The sequence below is a fragment of the Xenopus tropicalis genome, chromosome 3, assembly GCF_000004195.4.
Source record: "Xenopus tropicalis strain Nigerian chromosome 3, UCB_Xtro_10.0, whole genome shotgun sequence".
Taxonomy (NCBI): Eukaryota; Metazoa; Chordata; class Amphibia; order Anura; family Pipidae; genus Xenopus; species Xenopus tropicalis.
In genome coordinates, this window is record NC_030679.2 from 101,061,528 (window position 1) to 101,089,256 (window position 27,729).

At 35.1% G+C, this 27,729-nt stretch overlaps 1 protein-coding gene across 3 annotated transcripts in view; it reads right to left on the reverse strand.

Moving 5' to 3' along the window:
- The window catches only part of unc13c (unc-13 homolog C), a 232,196-nt gene that overhangs the window by 42,832 nt on the left and 161,635 nt on the right, over window positions 1-27,729 (reverse strand). For all 3 annotated transcript variants that reach the window (XM_031899178.1, XM_031899177.1, XM_018092423.2), the window contains 5 exons: window positions 18,990-19,116; window positions 18,160-18,256; window positions 16,762-16,905; window positions 6,696-6,773; window positions 3,196-3,273 (listed from right to left, as the gene is read on the reverse strand). In XM_031899178.1, the coding sequence (XP_031755038.1) occupies window positions 3,196-3,273; window positions 6,696-6,773; window positions 16,762-16,905; window positions 18,160-18,256; window positions 18,990-19,116 (524 nt within the window). The remainder of the gene's footprint in view (window positions 1-3,195; window positions 3,274-6,695; window positions 6,774-16,761; window positions 16,906-18,159; window positions 18,257-18,989; window positions 19,117-27,729) is intronic.

Here is a 27,729-nt window from a genome sequence, read left to right on the forward strand (position 1 = left end):
TTCCTTTTGGATGCCAATGGCGAAACGCAGAAATTCACAGCAAATCCATGCCTGGCGAAACATTTCACCCATCACTATTCCCCTCTAATTCAAATTCTCCCTTCATTGAGCTGCATCCTATTTCTTGTCTTTCTATTAAAACATTTTCTGTCTCTTATGCCAACAAATTGTTTTTTTTTTGGTTTTAGTGTGGGGATCCCTTATGCGTCTGTGTTTGGCACATGTTGTTCTACTTGTATTCTGTCTCTGTCTCAGAAATAAAAATATAAGCCTTATTCATAATTTTACTACTTTGAATTCTCTGATCTTTTCTACATATTTGCTCTAAGTTGCCGATGCGTGCCTTTTATTGCATTTCTACAATCTATTGTCCAAACAAATTACTATTAGAAGCATGCACAAACCCTTTCTTCTTGATTTCCCCATGTCTATGCAACTCTCTACTATCTTGCATCTGGCAATCTCTAAACCTGGTTCTCAAGTGTTTCTTGGAATGACTATAAAGAAAGCATATCGGTATAATTTCTGGATGCAATAATCCTGACATCGACTTGCTATAGGGCAGGAAAATCATTCCAACTGTATTTATTTAATTGCATTCATTTTGTTAACTGAACACGTTTATATTGTTTTTCTGTTGGGATGTTAGATAAATCAATAAAATACATTTGGTAGGTATGATATCACAATGGAGCACATTCACTATACTCATTCATTTATCTATTATATCCTTTGTAGTTAATCTAAAATGCTTGAAGCAGTACCACATACTACAGGAGAAAACATGGTAATTCAAGCACAGGGGATAGCAAGAATGCCCAGCTGAAGTATTTCTATCCACCAGCAAACATTAGTAAATGTTCCTCTTGCCTACATGAACCAATAGTTCTGCAGTGGTTTAGTGGATCAGTAAAATAAGAAAACTGTCAAACCCTGCCAAATGGGACTACCAGTTTAGTCAGAGAAACCATATGATTCATCTCTACATGTAGTACAGTCCATGCAATGAACTTGCTTATTCTCTCTGTTATACCTACTACCATGTAAGACAGACATGGGACAATTATCAGTTGCTCCACCAGAGCTTATGTCCAATGTGCAGCACGCTGGCAGAAGCAGTTAGCAAAGCAGGTACATATGCTGCCAGTACAGAATTTATTTTGTCAACAATTCCGCAGCATGCAAAATGCCAAAGAAAAAGAGCCTTGATCTGATTTTATCCAGTTGCTTAGAAATGTATTGCTTTGCTTAAGTTCAAGTGAGATGTAAAATATGGCAACATAAGCACATTTTCCCTGGGTTGTTTTATTTTAGGAACACTCAAGGAAAATCCACCACAAAATATTCTAATGAGTTGCTCTCTTGCCAGCACTGTGACTTCTCTGATATCCATCTGGAAGACAGCAAGAATTTGTTTTGTCAGACTGAAAAAAATCAGTGCCTGTATAACAGACAAACCTTGGCTCAGGTCCACTAAGTAGTGCACAAGTCGTAGGATTATTTTCATTGAGATAAGTGTGCTGCTTCTTAGAACATAATAAGCAATATTAGAAATATAAAAAAAGTTCAAGACATGCATTGCCAGCTGTTGCCAGGTATAGTGACAGGGCTCAGTCTAAGTTGTTTTATTAGTTACAGAACAAACAAATTATTTGATCAGACTGAACTTTTCCTCTTCTACTAAGTGCACTGGGTGTGTAAAACTGGTTATAAGGGGCAATTTTGTTGAGGAATAATGTAAATTATAGGTGTTTGTCAACCAATGCATCAAAGATATTCAAGCAGCAAAATAATTTGAAAGTGCACTCAGCCTTGTAGATTGCCTACATAAGTATTTGTCTAATTGTGTTACTAGTTCATACAATGTCCTTGGCTAATTTTAAATTCATTCTGATATACAGTAGAACTAGGTGTCAAACCGGGCTAAATAAGATAACTATTTTCTTATTTACATACTATGGTTATGGCAATATTTGGCATACAGTGGAAGAAATAGGATAATTAAAATCAAATGCATTTTATTAGCAATAATTAGTAGTAAGAATCTCTGTTCTGCAGTGCTTGGCTGGCACAGTCACGATAACCCGTCATGCTGGAACATGGCAATTGTCTGAGAACATATGGTTAAACATTCTGGATCAAACCATGCTTGCCTTTACAAACCTTATAAAAGGCTATAGCTCCTTCTTTCTTCTGCTCGATTGCAAGTTAAAGGCATTAGACAAAGACATGACACATTACAGACAAAACACAAATCACAAAACCATCAACACCAGTACATAACACATTTTGGGGCATATGTATAAAGCTCTGAAATTTGCTCAGTATTCATTTCAGGGCAATCTAAATTGTGAAAATCATTAAAAAAATGAATATTTCTGAAATTAGATTGATCTGAAATCAAAATACATTGTAAAAGCTGCACATATCCCAATACCCTGATTCCTTATACAACTACACAATAGTAACACAATAGAGAAAATCAACATTTCCCTTAACTTTTATCCCATATTTGAAGGAAAGGAGGGCTTGTATGGTGTTCAAATGTACATTGGCAGCTCCCAGTTATTCTGTAGTAGAGGTGTGAAGCCATGTTTAACTTGCAGCCACTATTTAGTTCTATGGCATTGCAGTTGAGGATTTCAAATTGCAAACTAATGTATTTAATAAATATGCAAAGTCTAATTAATCCTTGATCTTCTCATCAGAATGCAAAGGTTATTTGGGTTAAATCAATATTGTAAAAAATGCACAGAAAAGGAGATTCCTTAGAACATGGTATAATTATGTCAATCCACTCATAAACAGAAAGCAGTCTTACAAGGTCTGAATGATCAATTTCAGACCTTTACACATATGCTCCAATTTTGTCTTTTGGCAAATATAAAGAACTTAGGGGCAGATTTATCAAAGTGTAAAATTAGAGATCACTACAGAAAAACTCACCCACTTTTCTATTCATTCCTATGGAATTTTTAGTGTAAAATTAGAGTTCATCATTTTATACATTCTATAAGTCTCATAGGAATGAATAGAAAGTGGATGAGTTTTCTGTACTAAGCTGTAATTTCACACTATCTGCCCTTAAATTCCCTTTTTTAATGTGTAAACTTCTAAATAGGGCTAGACTAAACTAATGATCTCTAAATGTTTTTCTTTAAATACAATAAATAAAATTAAAGATGTGAATCTCACCTCTTTACCTCCCATGTTCTCAAACATCTTTTCCAACTGAACTCTTAGTTGTTGAATGTTGTTCAATAGGATACATGGCTGAAAAACATAAAACCTGCTTAGCAAGGAATGAAATGAACACTGCTGATGGGAATCTGCTGACAAGAGAGTTAGAGGAAAGTTAGGTAAAGTTTAAAGATGAAAAAACAAAATATTCTCTATATATTCTGTATATTAATAAGAATTTAAAACAACTAAATTATCATCACAGTAGTTTAAGTTCATTGCAGTATATCAATATTAGTACAGGTATGGGATCCCTTATCCGGAAACCCATTATCCAGAAAGCTCCAAATTACGGAAAGCCTATCTCCCATAGACTCCATTTTAATCAAATAATTCAGAATTTGAAAACTGAATACCTTTTTCTCTGTAGCAATTAAACAGTACATTGTAACTGACCCCAACTAAGATATAAATAATCCTTATTGGAGGCAAAACAATCCTATTGGGTTAAATTAATGTTTTAATGATTTTTTAGTAGACTTAAGATATGGAGATCCAAATTACGGAAAGACCCCTTATCCAGAATACCCTTGGTCCTGAGCATTCTGGATAAGGGGTCCTATACCTGTACCACACAGTCCCATACAATATTCCGAGCATAGTGCTGTAAAAGCTATGCAGCCCTCCTACACACGTTTCTAAAATACCACTACACTGGATCAGGCAGCTAAAAACAGTTGTTGGTACTAAAGGTAATTAAGGATGGAAAGGAGCAATGGGATGTAAAACATCAAATATGGCTATATACTTGAATGCCCAAAGCTCATCTGGAATTGGTGCATGTCTTGCTCTTGTCTAAATTCTCTGTTGTAAAGCTCTGCATTAGGCTATAATAAGGACAGTTCCTGGAGGTTCTTAGGGGCTGGCTTCCTTTTGAAAGCTCTCATTGTTGAGACCTTTCACTACTGAAGTTGTTATTTGTATTTATCATAGAATACTTGGCTACTTTTGGAGTAAGCATTAGTAGATTAAAGCTTGAACCTGTTCCAGTAACATCATCAATATAAATCTCCTGTGACATTGAGCATGCCATAAATAAAGGCTGAACTTTAATAGGTTACAGTTGTACACTTGAAAACCAGATTCCTTACAAGCTGGATAGGAAGTCGCATGACCAAATTCTGTGTTAAACCTTGAAGGCAAATTCTGGCTAGAGAATTACATACAGTATGTTCATAGTACCATCTTTCTAATATAATCTTCTCTAATATATCACAGCATATCAGTGCAAAAAAAGACACAGTATGGTCCTCTGTGTTGGTGTTATAAATACCGCTTGATGTATAATCATCCACATTATTTTCTAGATTGACTTATAGAAAATGATCTGGGAACATTGATCTGAACTATTTGCTGGTAAGAGTTAGAGGTAAAACTTAGATCATCATGATCCACACTGTGCTTTAGCTCAGAAATAAAACTTCTTTTAAAGGGTAACAGAGAAATTTCAAGGTACCTTTTATGTACTATATGTACTGGGAATAATATTCCATTTTCCATATTGTATGCATATTTGCATATGTCTCCAAGGAAAGGCTCTAAGTGAATGCAGGTGACAACCAAAGCAATGTTTGCAGATTAATGCTTGAAAATCAGTTATGGTCCATGGGTAAAGGTCATATTGGCTGCCCTATGAAATTTCTGGCACCATTTCACAGTTTAAATAAACTGATTTATGCAATGTACTGTAGCTGTTATAAAGAGCTAGTTTAAAGAGACCTTTAAATTGATTTTAAAGGTTAAATAAAACAAATTTCATATTTAACTATGTTTACTGGCTTTATATCCCAGTGCTAAAGATAAATCTTGTATTCATAATGCAAGCAGGCAATCATGGCAAAGAAAATGTACCTTAATAGCCCGTAGCACTACGTGATTATTTTACCAACTGCATATTACATAATCTACAATGATGATTTACAGTTAGATTTCAAGCATGATCGCTCACTGTGGGACTGAAGATATCTTTCTTCATCACCATAGTAACCAAGAGAATTCATGACTCTTCCCAGTGATATACGAATATAAAATCTCAAGACATTTAGTAAAAAAAAAATCTTACTTCTTTTTCTGAAGAAAATTTTATGACTGCACTATTTAATTTTTATTTCAGGGTATATCAAAAAAAATTCCTACTTCACTCTGGTCACATATTCAGGAATGTTTAAACAAGTCATTCACCATTGTTTATAGGTAGCTGCGCTAGGGCTGTGGGACATCTCCTCATTAAAATAGGGGAGCAATGTGCTTTTCTTAAACTATAAATAATGGGAATACATTATTTATACAAGTATACAAGTATATACAAGTAATTAATTCTGCTCTATGGTCAAGCAGAACAATACATATCTGGCAGCTTCAGCAATATTCCATATACTGTATGCGCTTATATTATTTGATATTATGCTTCTTTTGACACCAATTTTAAATGGTCATGGACAATACAGTATAAAAATCCAAATAATTTGTAGAAGGTTTTTTTAATGCCAGAATCACAGAGGAGCAGGTATCAGGAGCGAACATGGGATAAGCATTCCAATAAATTTCCATGTGCCCTAGCCACTGGGTTTCTCATACACTAATGTACTGCTTCAGATAGAATTAATAGGGGTTTTTGTTTGTGTAGTTTAGTTCCTAGTACAGGACCTATTATGGTCCCCATAATATTTTAGAATTTGTGGTTAAAAGTTGTCTGTTTTTTCTGTAATAACACATAATTAAATTACAATTGATACAGGTATGGAACCTTTTTCTGGATAAGGGGTCTTTGCATAATTTGGATCTTCATACCTTAAGTCTACTAAAAATCATTTAAACATTAATTAAACCCAATAGTCATAGTTGGGATCAAGTACAAGGTACCGTTTTATTATTATAGAGAAAATTTGAATTATTTGATGAAAATGGGCTCTATGGGAGATGGCCTTCCCGTAATTCGGAACTTTCTGCACAGTGGACTTCCAGATAATGGATTTCATACCTGTATTTGCAAAATTATGGGCATGCATTTGTATATGGATTTCTACTGTATTTTCTCATATTATTTGCAATTCGGCAGTTCACTCCTCTAATAAACATTTAATATTAAATACTGTAGGAGCAAGACAGCCCAAAAAACACATCACAGACTTTTAACACCAGCAGTAGGTAGAAGTAGAAATTGTGGAGGTGTCTCTTATTGACACAAGAATGTCAGGCAACAAGACAGAGGAGAGCTAAGTGTAGCTCCCCCCACTAAAAAATGCAACAATCAAAAAAAAAAAAGGAAAGAATTCCTATTTACTAACAAATATGGATGTTTAGAGCTCGTATTCTGTTATCTTGTAAAAAAAAATAGATTCTAAAATGAAGAGCCTACTTTCATTTAATTAGCAGCTTCTTTAAATCTCGCTTTTTTTAATTTGAAAATATAATTGTAAATAAAGACTCTCTGGATACAAAGATTAGAAACTTACCACATTTTCTTTGCCACAGTATGAGCTGAAATCATTGGATACAATTACTGCATACTGAAGGAGCACTTTGTTGATAGTCTAAATAAAGAAGGAGAAAGAAAGAGGATGTCATTTTTACCAGAAAGTTCAGGCTGCATTTCAAGGCCATTAATGGCTTTATGAGCTGGCAGAAAACCCAGTTGTGGGCAAATACCTATTAATAAATATATTTAATGGGCACAGTTTTTATTGCAAAGCTTAACAAAATATTACACTCCATCTGCAGTGTTTACTACAGGCATGAATAGGATCCATGTACCCAGGAGGATCCTGCTGGGACTTGTCTTACTTTTCTAATAATTCTTTTTAACTCTAGCATGTCCTCAACACTGAAAAATAAAAGATGTGACAATAAGATGAAGAAAACCAAAAACTATAACCACAGAGTATATAACTGACAATACGGCAAATTGCAGGGAACAAAGCTGGTATGATTCCTGACTTTTCTCGATGCTAGTGACAGGAATGGGATCCTATAGGAACAAAATTCCTACCCCATGCACAATGATCAATAAAATATAATCATTGAAAACAACATATTTTAGGTTAATCTAGACTTGAAAAATATTTTAAGGAATCCTCTTTTACAAGTGCTAGTAATGGGCATAAAACTGTGCACCTTAGAAATCAATTAAATAGCACTTGTCATAGGGAATTTAAGTGCAGCATGCAATGTGCAAGGCACAGCAGAACTCCCTAACTTGCACATCTGAATAATGGGATAAATTGAGGGACGCCTACGTGCTGCTCCTAGCCCACCCACCACAGATACAGAACAGCCAAATGCAGTCAATGCTGTATCCATTGGAGAGCCCAAAGAGCTGTGCCTATGGATGCTTAAAAAGGCAGGGTGCAAAGTAAATGAGCCAGTTGGTGTTTTGACTACTGTAATCATCAGGTGGAAAACTGCAGTAGTCAGAATATTTTTTTCCACCTGTCATGGCTTCTCATATTATAAGATACACTGTTCCTGGAGCATGTAGCTGTGAGAGAGAATTATGCACATAAAAGCTCTAGTGAGTGAGCCGAGATGCACCTACTGTGTTTTATTCAGTCTCAGCTTACCCTATAGATAAATATGAGAAGCTGTGACAGGTAGTGAGGGGCATTTTCACTGCTGATGTTCTCCCTTTGATGACAGTGGCAGTCAAAATGCCCAGTTTGGCATTAGCCTTGCTGAAGTTTAACATAATAACAACTTAATATAAGGAAGAAAATTAAATCCAAGTGCCTTTTAGATACTGCATCACAAATCATTTCATAACATTCATGGTTAGTATTGAATTAGATTTCCCTATCTAAAGTATGATGAAAATCTGAGTTCATCGATTTTTGATTTACATCAATAGTAATTCCTAATAAAAATGCCTTTATAGAGGCGTTATTTACATAGTACATCATACCCAGCTACTCAATATTGACTACTGTTGTCTAGAGAGAATGAATGTAGCAAGGTGAGCTCATACAGTATTAATAAGTATACTGTAGATAGAAAAGGAGTGATCCTCAAACATTAGATATGCAAGAGAGTGGGATATGACAATGTATTTTATGTTGAGATTCTTCAAGCAGGAAACATATACTAACAAATCTGCAATGGGCACGTTCAAGGCTATAGGTCATGGTTCACACAATGCAAGATTTGGTGCAGTTTAAGTAATAGGCTGTAATTTGTAAGCACTGTAAACTCTACTGAGCAAGATCCCCTAATCCTACTGTTTTACTCTGTATCCCTTGTTTATGAATGTAATGTAAGACAATAGATTTGTAAAATGCTGTATACCTTCCTTACACTATCTAAACAAATAAATGAGGATGATGATGATGATGAATCAGTGGTAAATAGATCATGGATATTAGAGTAAAGAATAAAGTTTAATGTACAAAATTATATATATATATATATATATATATATATATTACTCATTTATGATTTGTGTTATTATCTATATTAATAGACACAATCAAATCCAAACTATTTATGCATTTTTCAACACTGTATCCTAAAATCTCCTAAGGATTTAGCATTATGAATATTTGCATTCTTTTATCCTCTTACAAGACTCCTTTTCCTTTGGTAAAATCGCTCTTCAAACAGTAAGGAAGTTCTTTTATTAAAAGTGATATCAACAAATCATTTCAAACATACATCTCTAAAATGATACTCCCCTACTTTGAGTGTAATTATGGGCTACTTAGAAAATGTAGAGATATTTGCATGTGCTTGCTGTGCTTTAAGTTATAAGGAAGCCCTTTCAGCTTGCTTGATAAATCCAGATTAAACTTGGAGAACCTCATAAAAATTCCCTCCAGGGAAGCATTGATTATAGTGAATCCCTGTAGCATATACTTTTTTAAGTTGCTTATATTATAGAGACTGATTATGGAAGTATAAACTTTATATCTGAAAACATTGGGTAATAGTAGATTCATACTGCCACAAGTGAGCACAATTTTTCAAATTATGAAGAGGTTATAACCAAAATGAAAAAAAATAATAAAAATGCATAAATAAGAAAAAATGTTCACATCTAATAAAGTAATATTCTTCTCTAAAACTACGAATGTGAAGTGATTTATGAAAACTGACTTTTAAGCATGAACGAAAATAGACGCAGAAAAAAACATGAAAAACTCATTTTTTTTATATTGTTGCACAATTGAAAGCATCAGAGAACCCTGAAAACCTCTAATACCACAAAGAAAAGAGAGATCTTCACCCATCATTGACTTCCATATGACCTCGACAGCTTTTAGACTTTTTTCTTTCGGATTTGACACAGTTTTGTCACATAATAAATGGCGAAATAATTGCTTTTTTCCATGTCAAAATCATATTTTTGCACAAAAACATATGAATCATGAAAAAATACCTCCCTTAAAGGTATAGTTCAGTGTAAAAATTAAACTGGGTAAAATAGATAGACTGCGCAAAATAAAAAATGTTTTCAATATCGTTAGTTGGGCAAAAATTGAATCTATAAGGGAAGATGTCTAACATAATGGCCAGAACTCTACTTCCTCCTTTACAGTTCTCTAAGCTGTTAGCAGTCAGTAGCCAATCAGTGACCTGAGGTGGGGCATATGGGACATAACTATTCAGTTAGTTTGGATTTGAATCTGACCTGCGTGCTCACAAACTAACTGAACATGATGTCCTCTGTGGCTCCCCCTCAAGTCACTGACTAACTAACAGCTTAAAGAGCTAAAAACAGGAAGTAGAGTTCTGGCTATTATGTTAGACATCTGCTCACTCCAGCCTTTATAGATTACATTTTTGCCTAACTATATTGAAAACATTTTTTATGTAGTGCAGTCTATCTATTTTACCCAGTTTCATTTTTACACTGAACTGCTCCTTTAAAGGGGACCTGTCACCCTAAGAAATAACTCCAAATTATTTTCTATATTGTTAGTTGAGCAAAATAAACTTTACTTTTTCTATATAAATAATATAAATCTTGTTTCCTTCTGTCTTGGAATTACTCAATCAAAGCAAGCAGGCCAGCGACATTTTGTGGACACTGTTATGAAGACTAGCTTTGTATCATGCCAAAATCTTGTGTATGTGCCAGAATGGGGGACCAGATGCCCAGGCCCATGCAATAGCTACACAGTTAGATGAGGAGGAGGGAGGGGAAAAGTGAGATGTGCAGTGACATCTAGGTAGTGCTGAACGGAAAGCTAAAGTTATTGTCTGCCCCGCCTCTATGCATAGAGGCGGGGCAAGCAATATATGATTGACAGCTGGGATTTTTAAATGCCTTTATAATGGGTTTGGATGTGTTAATATAAAAATGAATTTGGGTTTCATGTTTAATTTGAAAAAGGACTTTTATTATACAGCTTTTTATGTCTGTGTGACAGGTCCTCTTTAAGGTGTGTTTGAAGGTGGTTAAATCTTTTGTAGTAAACATAACTATTTTTCAGTTAAAAATTCCCTAATCTTTCTTTCACTGGCAGAAGTGGTCTTTGAACAGTTTCTGGCTTTGCAAAAGCTATAGTAAATTCACACAAAGGAAAATTTGTACATGCAGAGGCATACATTTTTACATTGCAAATATTTTAACGGTTACCAACTTTTATTAAGTTCCCCCATATTGGTTAACTACACTGGTGGTTGAGATTGTAAGTGGGGCCCATAAGAAGAACAAAAACCTGGATATATATAGAATCTATGGAGCTGGCACTCAGGTATTTCTGTGTTAGTTCTCTAGATTCAATATATATAAATAATGAATAAATAAATAATGAATACAAATGAAAACGGATATACTGTGTAACTGAAAACTAACAGAGAACCAAAGCAGTGCCATAAATAACTGTGCTAACAATCACGTATTATAGGGTAACCATATTCCTTTAAAGATACACTATATTGATACACTGTAGGGTCACATTTGTTTCCCACAAAAAAAGAGTATTTTGCTTTAATTGGGAACTGTTAAGGAGGATAAATACAGTAAATGTCAAACCGCTGAAGTAAGCAAGACCATTAAAAAGCCATTTTATTTTTCCACCTTGACAAAGAAGGATTCATTAATGCCTTTGAGTCTTTTGTTGCCTGAGGGGCTTTTGCTGCATTAGAGGTTTTAAAGATTTAAAGCTCTAAATTAAAAAGATTTAATTACATGTAATTATGACTCTGTAAAAGAAAAACCATTAATGAATGAATCTGTGAAATATAAGTGCCCAACATAATTAGCATTTTATTTATAGCTGCCTACTTGTAAATCAAAATGAGTCAAACCATTTACTCCCCTATGTTAAAAATGTTGTAGCAAAAAGTGTATTTATTTACTCATATTTGAGACCCATACATAATAGTTTGCAAAATGATGCTACTTTATGCACAATTTTAAAACTTTGCCTTTAAGCTGACAATAGTGGGTATGCTTTCAGAACCTTTTCCGAGCACATTATTAGTGATGCTCAGTACCCTCTCACAGATTGGCTGCCCAGAAAGCAACAAAAACTTGATGTTTTAATAGTAGCTGCAACTGATCAGCTTTACTTGGCCTTACTGGACCCTCTTCACCCCTGGGCCCCCATCCAAATACAGGATCTGCTTCCTCTCTAGTTAGACCCCTCTATGTGTCCATCCAGAGACCTAGGGGTTATATTTATCATGCTGTATAAAAAGTGGAGTAAAGTATAACCGATGATGTTGCCCAGGGCAACCAATCAGCAAATAGATTTCAACAGTTAGAAAACCAATGCAAAGCATCTGATTGGCTGCTATGCTCAACATCACCAGTGATGTTTTACTCCACTTTTTACACAGCATGATAAATGTACCCCTTTTTTACCACTCACCCCCAGGAGTTCCAAAGAGGTTAATGGGTTTTTAGTCTGAAAGTCAGTAAAGTCATTTGGGGATAGCTGCTAATCTCTATCCTTGTCTTTTTTCATCAGAGACCTATAGCAGGATGGCTGTTATGATCAAGTAAACATGTATGTGATTTTGTTATGAGCCAAAAAAGCTTGAGAAAAAATGACTTAAACCAGGGGATTTGAACAAAACACTTGCAATTTAAAAATAATACAATATTCATACAGCTATTTTTGAGAAATAGTAAAATCAAATTGTTTTAAGTTTTGTTTCATTCTTTAAAAAATAAAATCAAATACTGGATTATTTTTTTTATGCAAAATAACAACTATACATAAATATGGGAGCAGGACTCAAATTATGACATGTCAAAAGTGTTTCAGAAAAATAATACTCTCTTGAAGACAGATGTCTTGTCAAGAATGGCCAAAAGGCAGTGTCACAGCTATGGAACTAAGTGCAGCAAATGGCAATTCCTTAACTCATGATCTGTGCCAAGTGCCACAAAGCTGAATCCAAGAAAGCGCAGATATGTTTGTTAAAGCCACAGTAAATCATCTACAGACTTTTTCCTTGGTATGGGCATTTTCAGTCTTTATTTTTTGTCGATGTTGACCTGTTTAAAATATGTGTTTGCAGAGAGCATAGAGGTCACTCAAAATATATTTGTTACAAAATGTTGTTGACAAATATATTTATGCTGAAAATGAGTCTTGTCAATGTTGTTATTTGGGGACAGTCTAAAATATTAAAATAGTAAAGATATCAAGGATCTTAACTAGAAACATGCTTAATAGCCATATTTCACAGTTTGGGTGCAAGATGGATGCTGGGAATAGAAGTGACTAAGCTAAAAGTGGGGGCGACACTGCAGAGAAGCTCTGTAGTTCTGGGCATGCTATGGGGGCACAGATAAACTGGGCCAAGTGTCAGTAACTAGTTAATGAGGGGGTAAGGCACTTTAAACTGTACTAAAACTAAAGATTTGCCAGAAAGGCTTTACTGCCCCTTTTAACCAAATATTTTTACAATATATTTACTAAAAATGATTTGCCTCATTCATTAAGCAAAACTAGCAAAAGCATGATGCAAATGTGAGGTGAAAATGTGTTTTTACCTATTTGTTTTGTCACCCTTTTTGTGCTGGCAATAAATTACTTTTATATATAAATTGGTATGAAATGCACATGTTAATCCCCATTATTATGTCAATGAGTTCCCTATACTTCCACTGAAATAGGGGTGAATGGAAACTGGAGGAAGCATTGCAGAGCTGGGGATAGGGGAGGGGGGGTAGAAGAGTTAGAGGGAACTATACTCATTTTAAAAAAATAACACATTTTATAAATTTTGGGGGAAATGTTATAAATGTTGTTTTTTACACAACAAAAATATGTTTAATTCACTTTTGATAATGTTGCCCTTTGTGTCAAGGTCAAATCCATTTCCATTCTGCCCTAACAACATGGCTCTGATAGCACCATACTCCCTTTGCTTTGTTACATGTGCCAGGAACATACATCTTAGTTGTTCTGCTTATAAATATGATTGAGAATTGAAATGTACATGAACACTTACAGTGCAATGTAATATATTAAACAGAAAATGAGTCAGAAAATGCATTACCAGGTCAGATCCAGGGGAATTACAGTTTATAGTGGACATAGAACTTGTGAACTGAAGTTTCATATCAGCACAGCAAGATTTTTAGATATTCTTCAACAGAGGAGACTTTTATAGTCAAACCAGTAATTCCGTATATTCTCGGTACTGTAAATCTGAAACATTGCTTCATCTATAACGTACCTTGATATAAGTGACTCAAATGCATCTGAACTCTTACTAGCACAACCATTTAATAGCCTAGAGCCTTGTAGTTACACACAGTAAATATTCCCAAATCAATAGCAAATTCCAGAAAACAACCGTAGTTATTTCTCTGTCTAAAATAGTGCTACAGTAATCCTATTCACAGTATTTGTTAAGTCAAACTACTACTTTTCTGTTATCTTTCCATTGTATTTGGTATATTCATTTTCCTTTTAAAGAGATTCTATTGCCTTTCCTGGTTGCCACATTTTATAAAATACTTATCTTCCTACTGCTTTAACTGTATTCCCAGGAAGCATTATATTTACTGGCCAGATGGCAATACTATTTGCTTCTACAAAAGGGTTTCTAAATCTGTGTGAAGTGTCTGCCTTACCCTACATAGTAATTTAGTGTTTCTTGGTTCCATAATCTTTATATCCACTCTTATCCCTTCTGTAGCATATGATTATCCTCTCAAAACAGAACGGACTGGCAAGCATGGTCTAAACCAAGAGAAATGCTGACCTAGTGCTGGGACTAGTAAGCGATTAAAGTTAGGGGTTTGGCCATATCCCAGCACTTTTTGCAGGATTTGGATTCAACCAAATCATAAGTGCCTTGAAGTAAATGTGTAAATATTTGTTAAAAGAAAACTATACCTACAGAATGAATACTTATTACTTAAATGTATAATAAATGGCCTATGAAAGTCTTATCAAATTGGCATATATATATATATATATATATATACCAATTTGATAAAGCTTTTTAATAGGCGACTTATTAAACATCAGTAAGTATCGTGCTTTTGCATCTTTTACCTTAAGCCTCCATGGGTTATTTACAAACATCCAGGGAGAAAGGGCAAAAGCACTAAGGGGTGCTGAGGAAAAAAAGTTCATTATTAGTATCCCCTCTACGTATTCAGTTCATGATCCCTATGTGCATGCGCAATATTTATTTATTAAAATGTTCTACTTCATTATTTTGTATGGGATTATCAAATGGAGAATACAACTAGAAAGCTATTTCAAATATGCATGCAAAATAGTAATAAAATGATAAATAAACATTGGGAGGAAAATGTATTAGTCTTTAAAGGAGAAGGAAAGGCTAAGTCACTCGGGGGTGCTAAAATGTTAGGCACCCCCAAGTGACTTTAATCGCTTACCTTGTACCCCGGGCTGGTGCCCCTGTTAGGAGAAAACAGCACCAGCCCGGGGTACCTGGAGTGATGCGCTTCCTCCTTCCGCCTGCGTTTCACTAAGACTAACACAATAGGTGCATGCGCAGCAGAGTGAAAAGCCGACTTCTCTGTTAAAGTTCGGCTTTTCACTCTACTGCGCATGCGCGCGCGAGCGCTACAGGAAGAGGGAATCGCTGCAGGTACCCCGGGCTGGTGCGGTTCTCTCTGTACAGGGGCACTAGCCTGGGGTAAAAGGTAGGCGATTAAAGTCACTTGGGGGTGCCTAACATTTTGGCACCCCCAAGTGACTTTGCCTTTCCTTCTCCTTTAAGTTAAAAAAAAAGAAAAGATTGTGGACAAAACATTAAGACTTTTTCCCCACAATCCTTTTTTTATTCCTGAACGCTAGCATGTAGAAGAAACTTGAAAACATTGGAATTGAGTTTTGCTGCAGAAAAAAGTTGCTTGAAAGAAAATCACCATCTTGCATTCATTTTTAATAAGGGTGTAAAATCTTGAATGTTTTTTTAAAAAAACATGACAAATTTGTGATTTGCCCTCAAGGACAAAAAAAAATAAAAAAATACACTTTAAAGGCACGTTTACTAAAATTAGTTTTTTTCTGGCCTTATGTCATATAAACTCGACAGGGTATAAATTTGAATTAAACTCAATCATTGCTGCATTTATAAAATGTCACAATAATGCGTGAATCGTCTGTACAAAAATTCTGAGTTTACGTTCGAAAATCCCGAATTTTAAGAAATTCAAGTTTAAACGGATGTTTGTTTCCATGAATCCTCTTTAGTTTTCCCAAACAGCCATTTTAGGAGCATTGGCACAATTATGTGTTTAAGTTTCACTTGAAACTGGGGGAAACGGAAAACAATGAAGGGATTAACTTCCCTTGGAAAACATGTGAAATAGAAAACAATGAGGGGATTAGGTTTTATCTTGAAGCTGGGTGAAACTGAAAACAATAAGGGGTTAAATTCCCATTGAAGCTGGGTGAAACTGAAAACCATGAGGGGATTAAGTTCCCCTTGAAGTTGGGTGATACTGAAAACAGTGAGGGAATTAAATTCCCCTTGAAGCTGAGTGAAACTGAAAACAATGAGGGGATTAGCTTCTCATTGAAAGTTCCAGGACAGGCTGTCACTGACTATTCTATTCCTCTTATATAAAAATAATACATTTATTACAGAAAAACACGAGGTCATAAAAATTGCAAAAAAGTTGTGCTTTTTACTCTTCTGTCTATATACTGTACTACTCAAATGGACAACCACAAAACAACAAAATAGATAGTGTATTTGGATTCACGTGGAGGCTAATATATACATTTTTGACGTTTTCATGAGGGTTTTTTTTATTCTCAAGCACTATCATAATCACAATCATGTTGTGTCACAGAAAAAAATCGACCAGAATGAGGGAAAAAATAAAAAATACAGTTGCTTGAAATCTTCACATACATTTCCCACTGACTTCTATAATAACTCAGCATTTTTACTTGGTGGAGTTTTTCATTTTTTTTTTATTTTTCTTTAATAATTAGCAGTATGAGTTTAAAAAAATGTTGCTAGAAATTTCTTTGCTGCATTTTTTCTGAAATCGTGGAAAAAAGGCACAAATTTTAATAAACCAACAGCCCCTGTATGTATACAATATTTGTTTTTTTTTTAATATAAACTTACATTTGCAAATCTCTTCATGAAATGAGACAGAGCTTCTGGATTTGGACACTCCAGTTTCTTGATAATCTCGAAGCTTTGATTCAATTGTGTGAAGACATCAACAACAGAGCAGGAGAAAAGTACATGTTCAGATGTTGCCTGGAACTAAGGACACAAATATTGAATATAATAAAAACCTTGATGAAAACGGAATGAAACAAAATATTTGATTTATGGATTTTCAAATGAAAAAATATGTTAAGCTGTTTATTAATGCTAATATATGAGTAAACCATTCGATACATTAGGAAACTATCAGCCGAAAGATCTCACTAACCCTGCTAGTGCAGTTGCGGTCCCCTCATTTCCCCACAGTCAGTTCAGTTGTGCAAACCACTTTCATTAAAGGTACTTGCATAAAAATGCACAGTACCGCTCAGTCGGTCCTGCTGCGCCTATTAACACTGAGGAACCCTGAAGATACTGCCACCTCCTGACCAGGCAGTAACTCCAGGGTTCCCTTTCCAACCAGTGTCAATAGGTGCAGCGTATTTAACCTGAAGTATTGGGCACAGACAAAAAAGCTTAAAGTCACCAGGAGAGAGCAAAATGCAGTGCTTTAGCACTTGGAGGTGTACACCAAGACTAAGAGCTGAATCTTTAACCCTTGGCAGCACAGTTACCTTCACTTATTGGGCACAGACATCACTTGTACAAGAACAACCAAAATTATACTATGCAGACTTTTGCACAATGGTGTCCAATTTGTGATGAAATGTGTACTCAGTTGCGGTAATTTGGTGACCTGGCTGCAATTGCAGTAGGCACAACACAACTGCACCATGTGCTTTATCCCATTGCAACCCCAGTGAAGCTGGAATTCTGGGAAAAACACTGGATTGTGGGGAAAAAACATGGCAATTGAGCTTGAAATTGCACTTTGCTCATTGCAATTGTGGATGTACATGTGTCCTAAATTATCAGTGTTTCCGTCAGAAAATAATTGCATGAATCTTTTCTCTCCTTGTGCCATTGCACTGGAGACCAAAGATTGGGTCAGGTCATAGTCCTAAAAACTTCTGCTGAGCAGCACTGAGCACTAACACGAAGCAGATGGTAAATGTGTTAAATATGTTGTTAAATTGTTAAAAAGATCAAGCTACTAAGAATGCTTCTTTATTCCACAGTTTATTAGAAATCAGCCTCATAGATTCCATTCATTATCAACATAATCAGTTATATACTAGAATCGATGAAAATATAAAAGCTACTTTTTCCTAAGAAAACTACTGGACAGTAATTTCTACACACCTTACTCAGTATGTCAGAATCATTGCAGTTTACAGATATTTTTTCCCCTAACATTCCTTCCCACTGGAAGTCTAAAATACACCAATATATTGCAAACAATAAACTTACCCCATCTTTTTTATCTCTTCCTAGAGCTCCATGGAGAAATTCCATTGATACATCTTCATTTTCATCCAGCCACTGTATAACAAATGTCTCAAACCACCTAGATCATGAATATATAAAATATAAGAAATTGCTCAGCTTATATCCACATATTGTCAGAGGTCAGTCAGATGCTAAATCCAATCCAAAAAGCAAAGGTGATATTTGTAATACTAACATAAGAAAAATGTATAATGGTTAAAAAAGTATTCATTCTCACAGATCCTTTTATTTATCCTGTGAAATGCATATTCTTCATCTTTTTTGTCTTTTCTTTCCTATTTTCATTTTGTCATCCGTCTACAAATCTCTTCTCATTGTCACTTTTTTTCCCAATCTCCATTTTTCTACCTTACATAACCCTCTCTTTTGTCTTTCCATTCACTTCTCAAAAAAATTGTATCTGATATGGATTAATTAATTCCCATTGTCCATGTGTAAGGATCATTTGTGGGGCAAATAATCTGTTTAAATGGAGTGACATAGGGGGCATGATAAACCATCTGAAACAAATGATTGCCAAGTTTGCTCTATCTGTATTATGACTAAGCTTTCTGCATTTTACACCAAAAAGTTAATTATTACTCTTCAGTCAATATGCCTGTCTAAAGTAATTACTTGGCAGCTTACGTGGCCCCTTAATTTTCTCCAGAATAGAAATAAATAGATATCAGAATAATTGGACTATGATAAATTTTACACACAATAACGTTTTCTTTATATATAGTCAAAAGCAGTTCAGCCATATACTGTAGTGTGGCATGACAATTCCGATATCCAGAAGAAAGACTTACAGAGAATATTCAGGGACTGTATCTTTGAATGCAGAAAGTTCTTTAACATATTCATTATAAAACCATTTTACTTTGAAGTGCAAATTCATGTAATCGGTGCTCTTGCATAGCCGGTGCTTTTCATGTTCTACAATGAAGAAATTTAAACAGTCCATTGTTAGTTTAGGTTAACTGTGCACTCTATCAATTACGCTACTTACTAGAAACATTCAGCAGGAAAAAAAACATTTTGAAAATAATGTAGGAATGTTTTTAAGGAGTACTACACCATCAGAAGGAAATGTAGGTAATCATTATACAAACCTAAATTGAAACAGAACTATATTTTCTTTATATATTTCGTGATTATAGAAAATCAAGGCGCTGTATTCCATTAACACCATCATGACCACAATTTTCTTCATACACCACCAATATATAATATGTTCCACTTATTCTTTCAACACCAAAAAATCTGCTTATACATGTGTTTAGCAATCCATCTGGTTCTGCATCTTTCACCACATCACACGCATCAGGCTCTGCATTTGGTCTTGCCTCTCTCCAAACCAATATATACTCCCCTTTCACCACTGCATTTTCCTACAATGAAAATCTCAGTATTTTTAATTTTGTCACTGTCAAAAAAACCCCAACCTGTGTATTGTTCTATGTATTATCTAATAAATGTTGCTAAGTTCACTGCAGCTCTGATGACCTATGGAAACAGATTATCAGTTAAGTAGCAAACATACGTTTTTGCTACTAAACTGGTACTTGGTTGTCATAGGTTGTTGGTTGGGGGTTACTTGCTGCACCTGCACAAACGTTGTGCCTTTTATTATATATTGGGGTATGAGTTTCAATTTGTACCCGCTAAAGATGTAAGTTTGAGTCTTCATAAAGTCTAGTCAAGGTTTTGCTTCCAGAGACATCTGTAATTATGTTTTACACAACAAGAATGGAGCTGTTCTGAGTAACTGACAGTAAAGCATTTGGCCCAGACTGGTAATAAACTCCTTCTGACTTAGGATTATTTCAATGAAAAACACAAAGGCAGTTTTCTTGTGCTGGATAACGGCAAATAAACGCTTATCTGTAGCTTAAATGCCTTTAAGAAAAGTTCTTTTATAAAATGCTTCCCATCCTTGTTAACAAATTAAAGCTCTTGTTTGTAATATAGAGAGAGCACTGCCTTTCTAAACTTCAAAGTCTTTAAGGGTTAAAACTAAGTTTGTGCAAGGAATTGGTGGCAAGTGCATTTTCCTGCTTCCAGTTGTTGCTCATCGTTGGGTTTTGCAGATGGTGGAAGTGTAAGCTTGACTTGTGGCAAACAGCTTGATACTAGCAATGTTACGACACTACATTCTAAATTTAGGGAATGTGATATTAAACGTGTTAATTAAACACACTGTCACCATTCCCTGTAAAGATAAAATGACGATTGTGTCAATGAAGAAAAAGTCACCAATTAGAATATCTACCTCTCTTGCTCTTGTAGAGAACAAAGATGCTAGCTAATGTATTAGTCCCCCTAAATGAATGAACAATACAAGTGTACACTTTATATTGTTTATATTTATCAAAATTCATATTTGTGTATTTTTTATATTTCCCCCCACTTCAAATAACCTTGGTTTTTAAAGTAAAGCCAACTTTGCTAAGTTTATTAAAAAAACAGAACTAAAAAACATATGATCGAATAAAACTGTAAAAAAACTTGAATATCTCGAATTTGAGGTCACAAACCTCAAAAAAATTTGAAATTCAGAACACTCAGGCTAAATAGAGGGATAACACCCATAAAATTTTTACATTGCAAACTTTGCTTAATAAATATCTAAATTTACTTTATTTTAACCATTATTTAAATTCATTATTTTTAATGCTAAAAACCTTGAATTGCAGGAAAAATGCACACTTTGATAACTTATTCGAATTAGAAACAAATTTAAAAAAAAATTAAACTTTAATAAATATGCCTCTATATCATAATACTTTCCATGACATGTTTCTGCTATTTCAGTTGTTTAGACAAATGTGTTACATTTGAGTTAATATGGATCTTAGGGGACAGGAAATGCAGGATCTACATTGAAAAAGGTCTGCTGCCAAGAAATTACGAAATGTTTTGTAAATTAAAAAATAGAAAAAATAGGCTTCATAGGATGCTTTAATATTGATTCATCTATTAGAATTACTGTGCGTCTAGGGATCCCCAACATTTTTTACCCGTGAGCTACACTCAAATGAAAAAAGGGTTAGGAAGCAACACAAGCATGAAAAATGTTCATGAGGGTGCCAAATAAGGGCTGTGATTGGCTATTTGGTAGCCCCTATGTGGGCTGGCAGTCTAAATGAGGCTCTCTTTGGTAGTACTTCTGTTTTTTATGCAACCAAAATTTGCTTCTAATCCAGAAATTAAAAAATAATCACCTGCTTTAAGGCACTGGGAGCAAGATTCATGGCGTTGGGGAGCAACATGTTGCTCACGAACCACTGGTTGGGGATCATTGGTCTAAAACAACTGGACATTTTGAATTTTCCTTGAAACTGTTTCACCACTTATCCTAGTGGCTTCTTTGGATGAGTGGTTAACTCAAAATGTCAAGTTGCTTTAGACTTAATTCACCAAATACTATTTGCATATTGGTATGTGATGATTCCATGCATTCTGTATATCTGTAGGGGCCCATAGGGTCTATGGCTTTAAACCCTTCCATTTCCTTCTTTCTCCTTATTACTGGGCAAAGACCCATGTATCTACAATAGTTTGATATTAGCATTTTGTTCCTTATTGGTTTATAGGTAGACCACTCCCTCTAATATAGTGCTTTCTAGGAAAGTGCCATCCCTTTCTATCCTCTGTGCCTTTATCTGCTAATTACTCTGAGTGAGTATTGCATAACCCTGTGGATCATTTGTCTTGGACAAATAAACAAGTTAAGTTCTGTTTTACAGCAAAAGAACATTCTGGCATCCATTCTTTTAATTACTTTGCACACAGCCTAAGTGAGTTGTAGTTGCACTACACCCCTTCGATATTTCCACCTAGCGAAAGACCATCTTGAATGTTAGAGTCCTACAGTATGTACCCCGTGCTCTAAAGCCTATCTAGCTGGTATTGCCTGTTTCACAGCCAAATAGAGGTTACAGATCATTGAGAATGATTTCCTCCACAATGGCAGCTGCAGTTGTTAAAACTACTCAATATAACGATCCCCAGATATCATAAAAATGAAATACAACCCTCAGCATAAAAAAAATCAGTTTAATTGTATCAGTGAATCAAAGACATGATTATTTATGCATGTGTTGGATATCTGTTTCATGTTCTGTACTACGTACTTACATTTGAAAAGGCGGAAGTGCCATTCTCCATAGAATGCAATAACAACAGCACTCAAAATGGTGTTAAAGGTGTGTTAAATCATGCTTAAAGGCAGCTTCAGCCTGTATAGAATGTTCTGTTTTCTTTGTAAATGAGTTTCATCCTACTAACGTGTCCTACTACAATTTACAAAGTAAATAAATGGCATTTATGATAGAATTGTGACAAGGGATAGTCCATGAGAATTTGTAGTATTTAGGCAAAAGTTCCATAAATTCTGGTAATCTCTTATTGTCTGTAAAAACAAAGGCAAGAGAATATTTTCAGCTAAAGAATCCCAATTTATTACTGAAGTTGCACTTGAAACACCTAATGACATCTGTGCTCAACAATTCCATTCAAACAGTCAAATACTTTATTTAATTATCCAATATTCAGTGGAAAGAGCACATGTCAAAGCAGTCTCTGCTGCAAACACAACTGATTTATTAGCACAATCCTTTATTTAATTAATCCTCCATTTCATTTATTAGAAGTCAACCTCAACTGTAGCACTCCCTACAGACTGACTTACTCTGCCATGCATCTACAGTATATACAGTGCCTAATGTCTTGCTGGTTTCCTTCCTTAATTCAGTTTCTTCAGATTTATTTTTGTCCTACTTTATTTTAGTCAAGACATCAGTAGCTTTAAAACTAATATAATGAATTTGTAACAGAATTGCCACCTGCTGTTCATTTTGGCTTACTGTCTACAGTAGGAGACATATGTAAGTCTGAGAAAAGAAACCTGTTGTGCTGTATCTTTTCTTGGAATATTAAAGTCATCTAAAGTTTTTCTGGTCAGTTCCAAGCAGAGCAACGCCACAATGGGCTTTTGTTCTCTAAATGTAGACAGTAAACCATCAGGTGGTGCTGTTGTTAAAAATGTAAAAGGAACTCATTAGAGTAATTATTCAAGCCCCTGAACTTAGGGCGTGGATAGAAAAAGGTATCAGTCATGTAAGCAACATTTTAGATAATACCTCAATATGGCCCTTTCAACAAATTGTAAACAACTACAAAGTATCTAAACATAACTTTTTTCTATATCTACAAATCAGACACATTTTACACCCATTGATCCCGTATACCACAAACACAGTATCTCCCTTTCAACAGTATCTAAATCTAAAAAACATAAAACAAAAAGGTATATCTGTATGTTACAAGTTACTGAATGACTCCATTTACCATGGAAAACCAACATTCATTATTAAATGGGAAAAAGATCTGGCAAAAGAGTATCCTTGGGAACAATGGGTGTTGGCTATGAAATGGCCAAAAAAAGCCTCCAAATGCATTAACCATGTTGAATTGAGCAGAAAAATCCTATTAAGATGGCACCTAACTCCAGTAAGATTCTCCAAAATATCTACATCCTCTACAGGTATTTGCTGGAGAGGTTGTGGACAAATAGCAGACTCCTACCACATGTGGTGGCTATGCCCACAATTGGGAAAATTTTGGTTAGAAGTATCAAACCTAATTCAATCAATATTTCCTTACAAACTGGACCTAACCCCAGAATTAGCTCTATTAAATATAGGAATAGATGCTGTAGATCATAATAGCAAAGCGATTTTATCGCACATCCTGACAGCAGCCAGATTTGCTATTGCTAAGAATTGGAAGGGCTCTCTACCCCCTTCACTCCAAGAAGTAATAGAAAGAGTCAAGTCACAAGCAACAATGGAAGGTCTTTACCAAAAATATATGGGAAACCCTGTAAATTTCTACAAACACTGGCAAGAATGGTTGAATAAATATGGTAGTGATTTCAACAAAATATGATTTTAATCAAGATAGCGTGATACCTTATACTAACACAGACAATCAAGCTAAAATTAAGAGAAAAATATTTACTATGTGATCCCAATATCGGTTATTTGTTTAATACTTTGTTCTTATGTACAATATCATTATTGTTAAACAGTTCCTAAAAAGCCAATTTTATGCAGACTTGTTTATTATATGTGATCCTGTAACAAGTAGGAGCAGAACAAGACTGTAAACCGCATATATCTGTACTTGAATATCCCTTTGTCTTATGCTAAAAATACAATAAAAATTATTTACATAAAAAAAAAATGTAAAAGGAACAAGCAAAATAAGAAAGTGTTTAAAAGTAATTACAATATAATATACTGTTTCCCTGCACTGGTAAAACTGGGGTGTTTGCCTCAGAATCACTACTATAGTTTATATAAATAAGCTGCTGTGTAGCCATGTGGGGGTACAGTATCTATTATCAAATTGAAACAGGGCTACATGGCACAGGTTGCATAGCAGATAACTGATTAGCTCTGTAAAACACCATTCTATTCTATAGACTGTATCTGTTATCTGCTATATAACCTGTGCCCTTTTTCCAGCTGGAATGGCTGCCCCCATGGCTACACAGCAGCTTATTTATATAAACTCTAATAGTCTTTCTGAAGCAAACTCACAACTTTTACCATTGCAGGGCAACAGTGCATAATACTTTAATTACTTGAAAACTCTCTCATGTTTGGTGTTACTGTTCCTTTAAAGAGCACTTTGAGCAATCTTACATTTATTTGTATTGAGGGTTTACATTTCCTGTTATTTTTCCCAGTCCCTGGCCCAGATGAGCTTACATTGTAAGTCCCCTCCTATCCCATTCACCACAACGCACCTCCAATACACTATAGGGTCAGTTTTATCAAGAGTCAATTAACCTGATTGTATGTTTTTTTTCAATCTGGGAACAAGGCAGTTAAATGAATTCTCCAAAATTCTCCAAAATAACTCTTTTCTTTTACTTAACAAAAACATTTCAGTTGTATCCTGGGGATTTACTATGTCACTAAGTACAAATTCAGTGAATGAGTGTTTGGGTCACTAAAGGCAATACAAAAGTCTTTTAAGGTTTACGAATTTGAAGGTAGGCATAAAATCACCCATTGAAGCACAAAATACTTTTATGTAAAGGTGCTTCTTAATTTTTGATGACTGCTTCGCTTTAATGTTCTAGATCAAATCTGCCAGTTCAGAACTGGTAGAAGGAGAATCAGTGTGAGTTTGATGATATATGAGGGTTGATTCACTAAAGTGCGATAACGCTTATCGCATGCCTTTTTTGCGTTATAATTGAAGCGAAAAAAACGCGCAATTTGCTAAAGTATTATCCCTTGCGTTAAGTCGCATATAGCGGGCGTTAAATAGCGCACAAGTGAATGCATTAATTTTACCGCATTGCGCATGATTCACAAACACTTAGACGCTCTAAATATCACATTAGTCTGTGCGAAAATTAACATCTACTTGGGGCAGGCGGTAATTATAGAAAAGTACAGTTAATGCGCTTTTGGCAATAAAATATGGACTTTGCAGTGGGATTTATTCAAGTCTGTGTTGGCCCTAGAGTGATGCAGCCTCCAGTTTGCAGGAAAAAGGTCATTTTCAAAAAAAAATTTTTTACGAACGTAATGCTTTTCATGGCTAATATGGCGTGCGCGCGATAAGTAGCGCACGCGCGTTAATCAGTGCGTGTGACAAGTATCGCTCTGCGTTTATTAGCGCGCGTTGTGTTAAATACTGCACGAAAATAGTCTCTGCAACTTAAATAACGCAAACAGCATTGCGTCTAAATTAACGCAAATATCCTTTTAGGGAATCGTGCGTTAAGACGCGAAAAATAAGATGCAATAACATTTTTAACACATGCTATAAATAGCGTTTGTTTTAACGCACCTTAGTGGATCAACCCTATGATGTTTTACTATATCTGGATATTCAGCTTCAGCATAGGGCTATAGATCCTCATGAATAAGGGCAGGCAACACTTCTATCTAAGGTGCATAACTATTTTATTGCTATACACTTAGACAATCTTATATCTGGCATAATTACATTATATCAGTGTAATCATAATGAACTCATGTACTCAACAGCAGCATATTGGATGGCTGCCATTAAAATTACCCCAGCCATACAGTTATTGTAGTTAAAATAAGAACAAGTTCTGTGACCCCCCCTCCCATGAATTCAGCACTGCCTGCATACGGCAGGGGTGTATTTATAAGGTGCAGGTGGGGGTAGGCCAAATGGGTTATGACCTATTGTGCACATTGTGCAAATGTGTTAAATTAAAGAATGTTTACTAAGATTGAAGATAAATATCACCAGTGATGTTGCTTATAGCAACCAATCAGTACTGTAATTAGATTTGAACAATCACCTACAAGTTAAAAACCAAAAGCAAAGATCTGATTGGTTGCTCTGGGCAACATCACTGGTGAAATGTATCTCCAATCTTAGTAAACAGGCCCCTAATATGTTAGTTTAGAGATGTTTGTGTCACATTGAAAATGGAATATAAAAATAGACAGTTTTAAATAATGTAAATATGCTCTTTACAGTAAATATTCTCATATGCCAATGTCGTATATATTATACAGTAGTTTGGATTTCTCTTTTATCTAAGACCATACCACGTACGAACATACCACCATGATGCTGCATCAACACCTTTGTAGGAACATTGCCCATCATGTCATGTAAGACAGACAGCCAGGCAGGAATGTTATTAACACAATGGTATGCAGGCATACAAAAATAGTTATTGATTTCTAGACTCTTTGTGCCGCATTAATATATAATGTCACAGAATCCAATCATCTTCTGCTGAAACTGTACCTGCAAATTGAATGCCTTTGTTTTTTATTAGATGAGGAAAAATGCAATAAAAATGCCTTATATAATCATTTGTGAATGACAAGACTAGCACTCATGGTAGCACAGTGCACAAAAATACTCTTTTTGAAATGAAACAATAATTTGCAATTTTGGTGGACTCATACATATTTTCTGTAACTTGTCAGGTTTAATAAAGACTTGCTATTGATTTCTACAAGGGAATTACTTATAACTTTTCTGGTTATCCATGCAAACCTTAATGTATTAACTGTAAAACTGTCCTATATATTCTCATCTCCATCTATGCACGATACACACTACCCATCACTTCCAAAATGATATCTTACAAAACAGTTTGCAGTGTTTCCTAACACTTTAAATCAAAAGCACTCCACTAACGCCTCCGCACCTCCGCATAGACTGATAATAGCTTTATTACTATTTTTTTATATTCTTAAATATTGCCCTGTAACAGATATGAAACCTGTCTGGGGCTGGAGCTGTGTATCTTCTATCATGTCTGCAAACACTGGTGCAGCTGTTTTCTTCCTGACTGGAGAGTGAAATTTAACTGCCCACCAGCCAATCCAATTCTGGAGAGGCTGTACTTGGATTTCAGATTTGTGGGCTGAACAAGCAGCTGGGAGAAGAGGCGTTAGGGAGTGTTGGAGGTATAGATAGAATTCCTGTAAAGCTGGGCATACACGCACCAATATTATTGCACATACC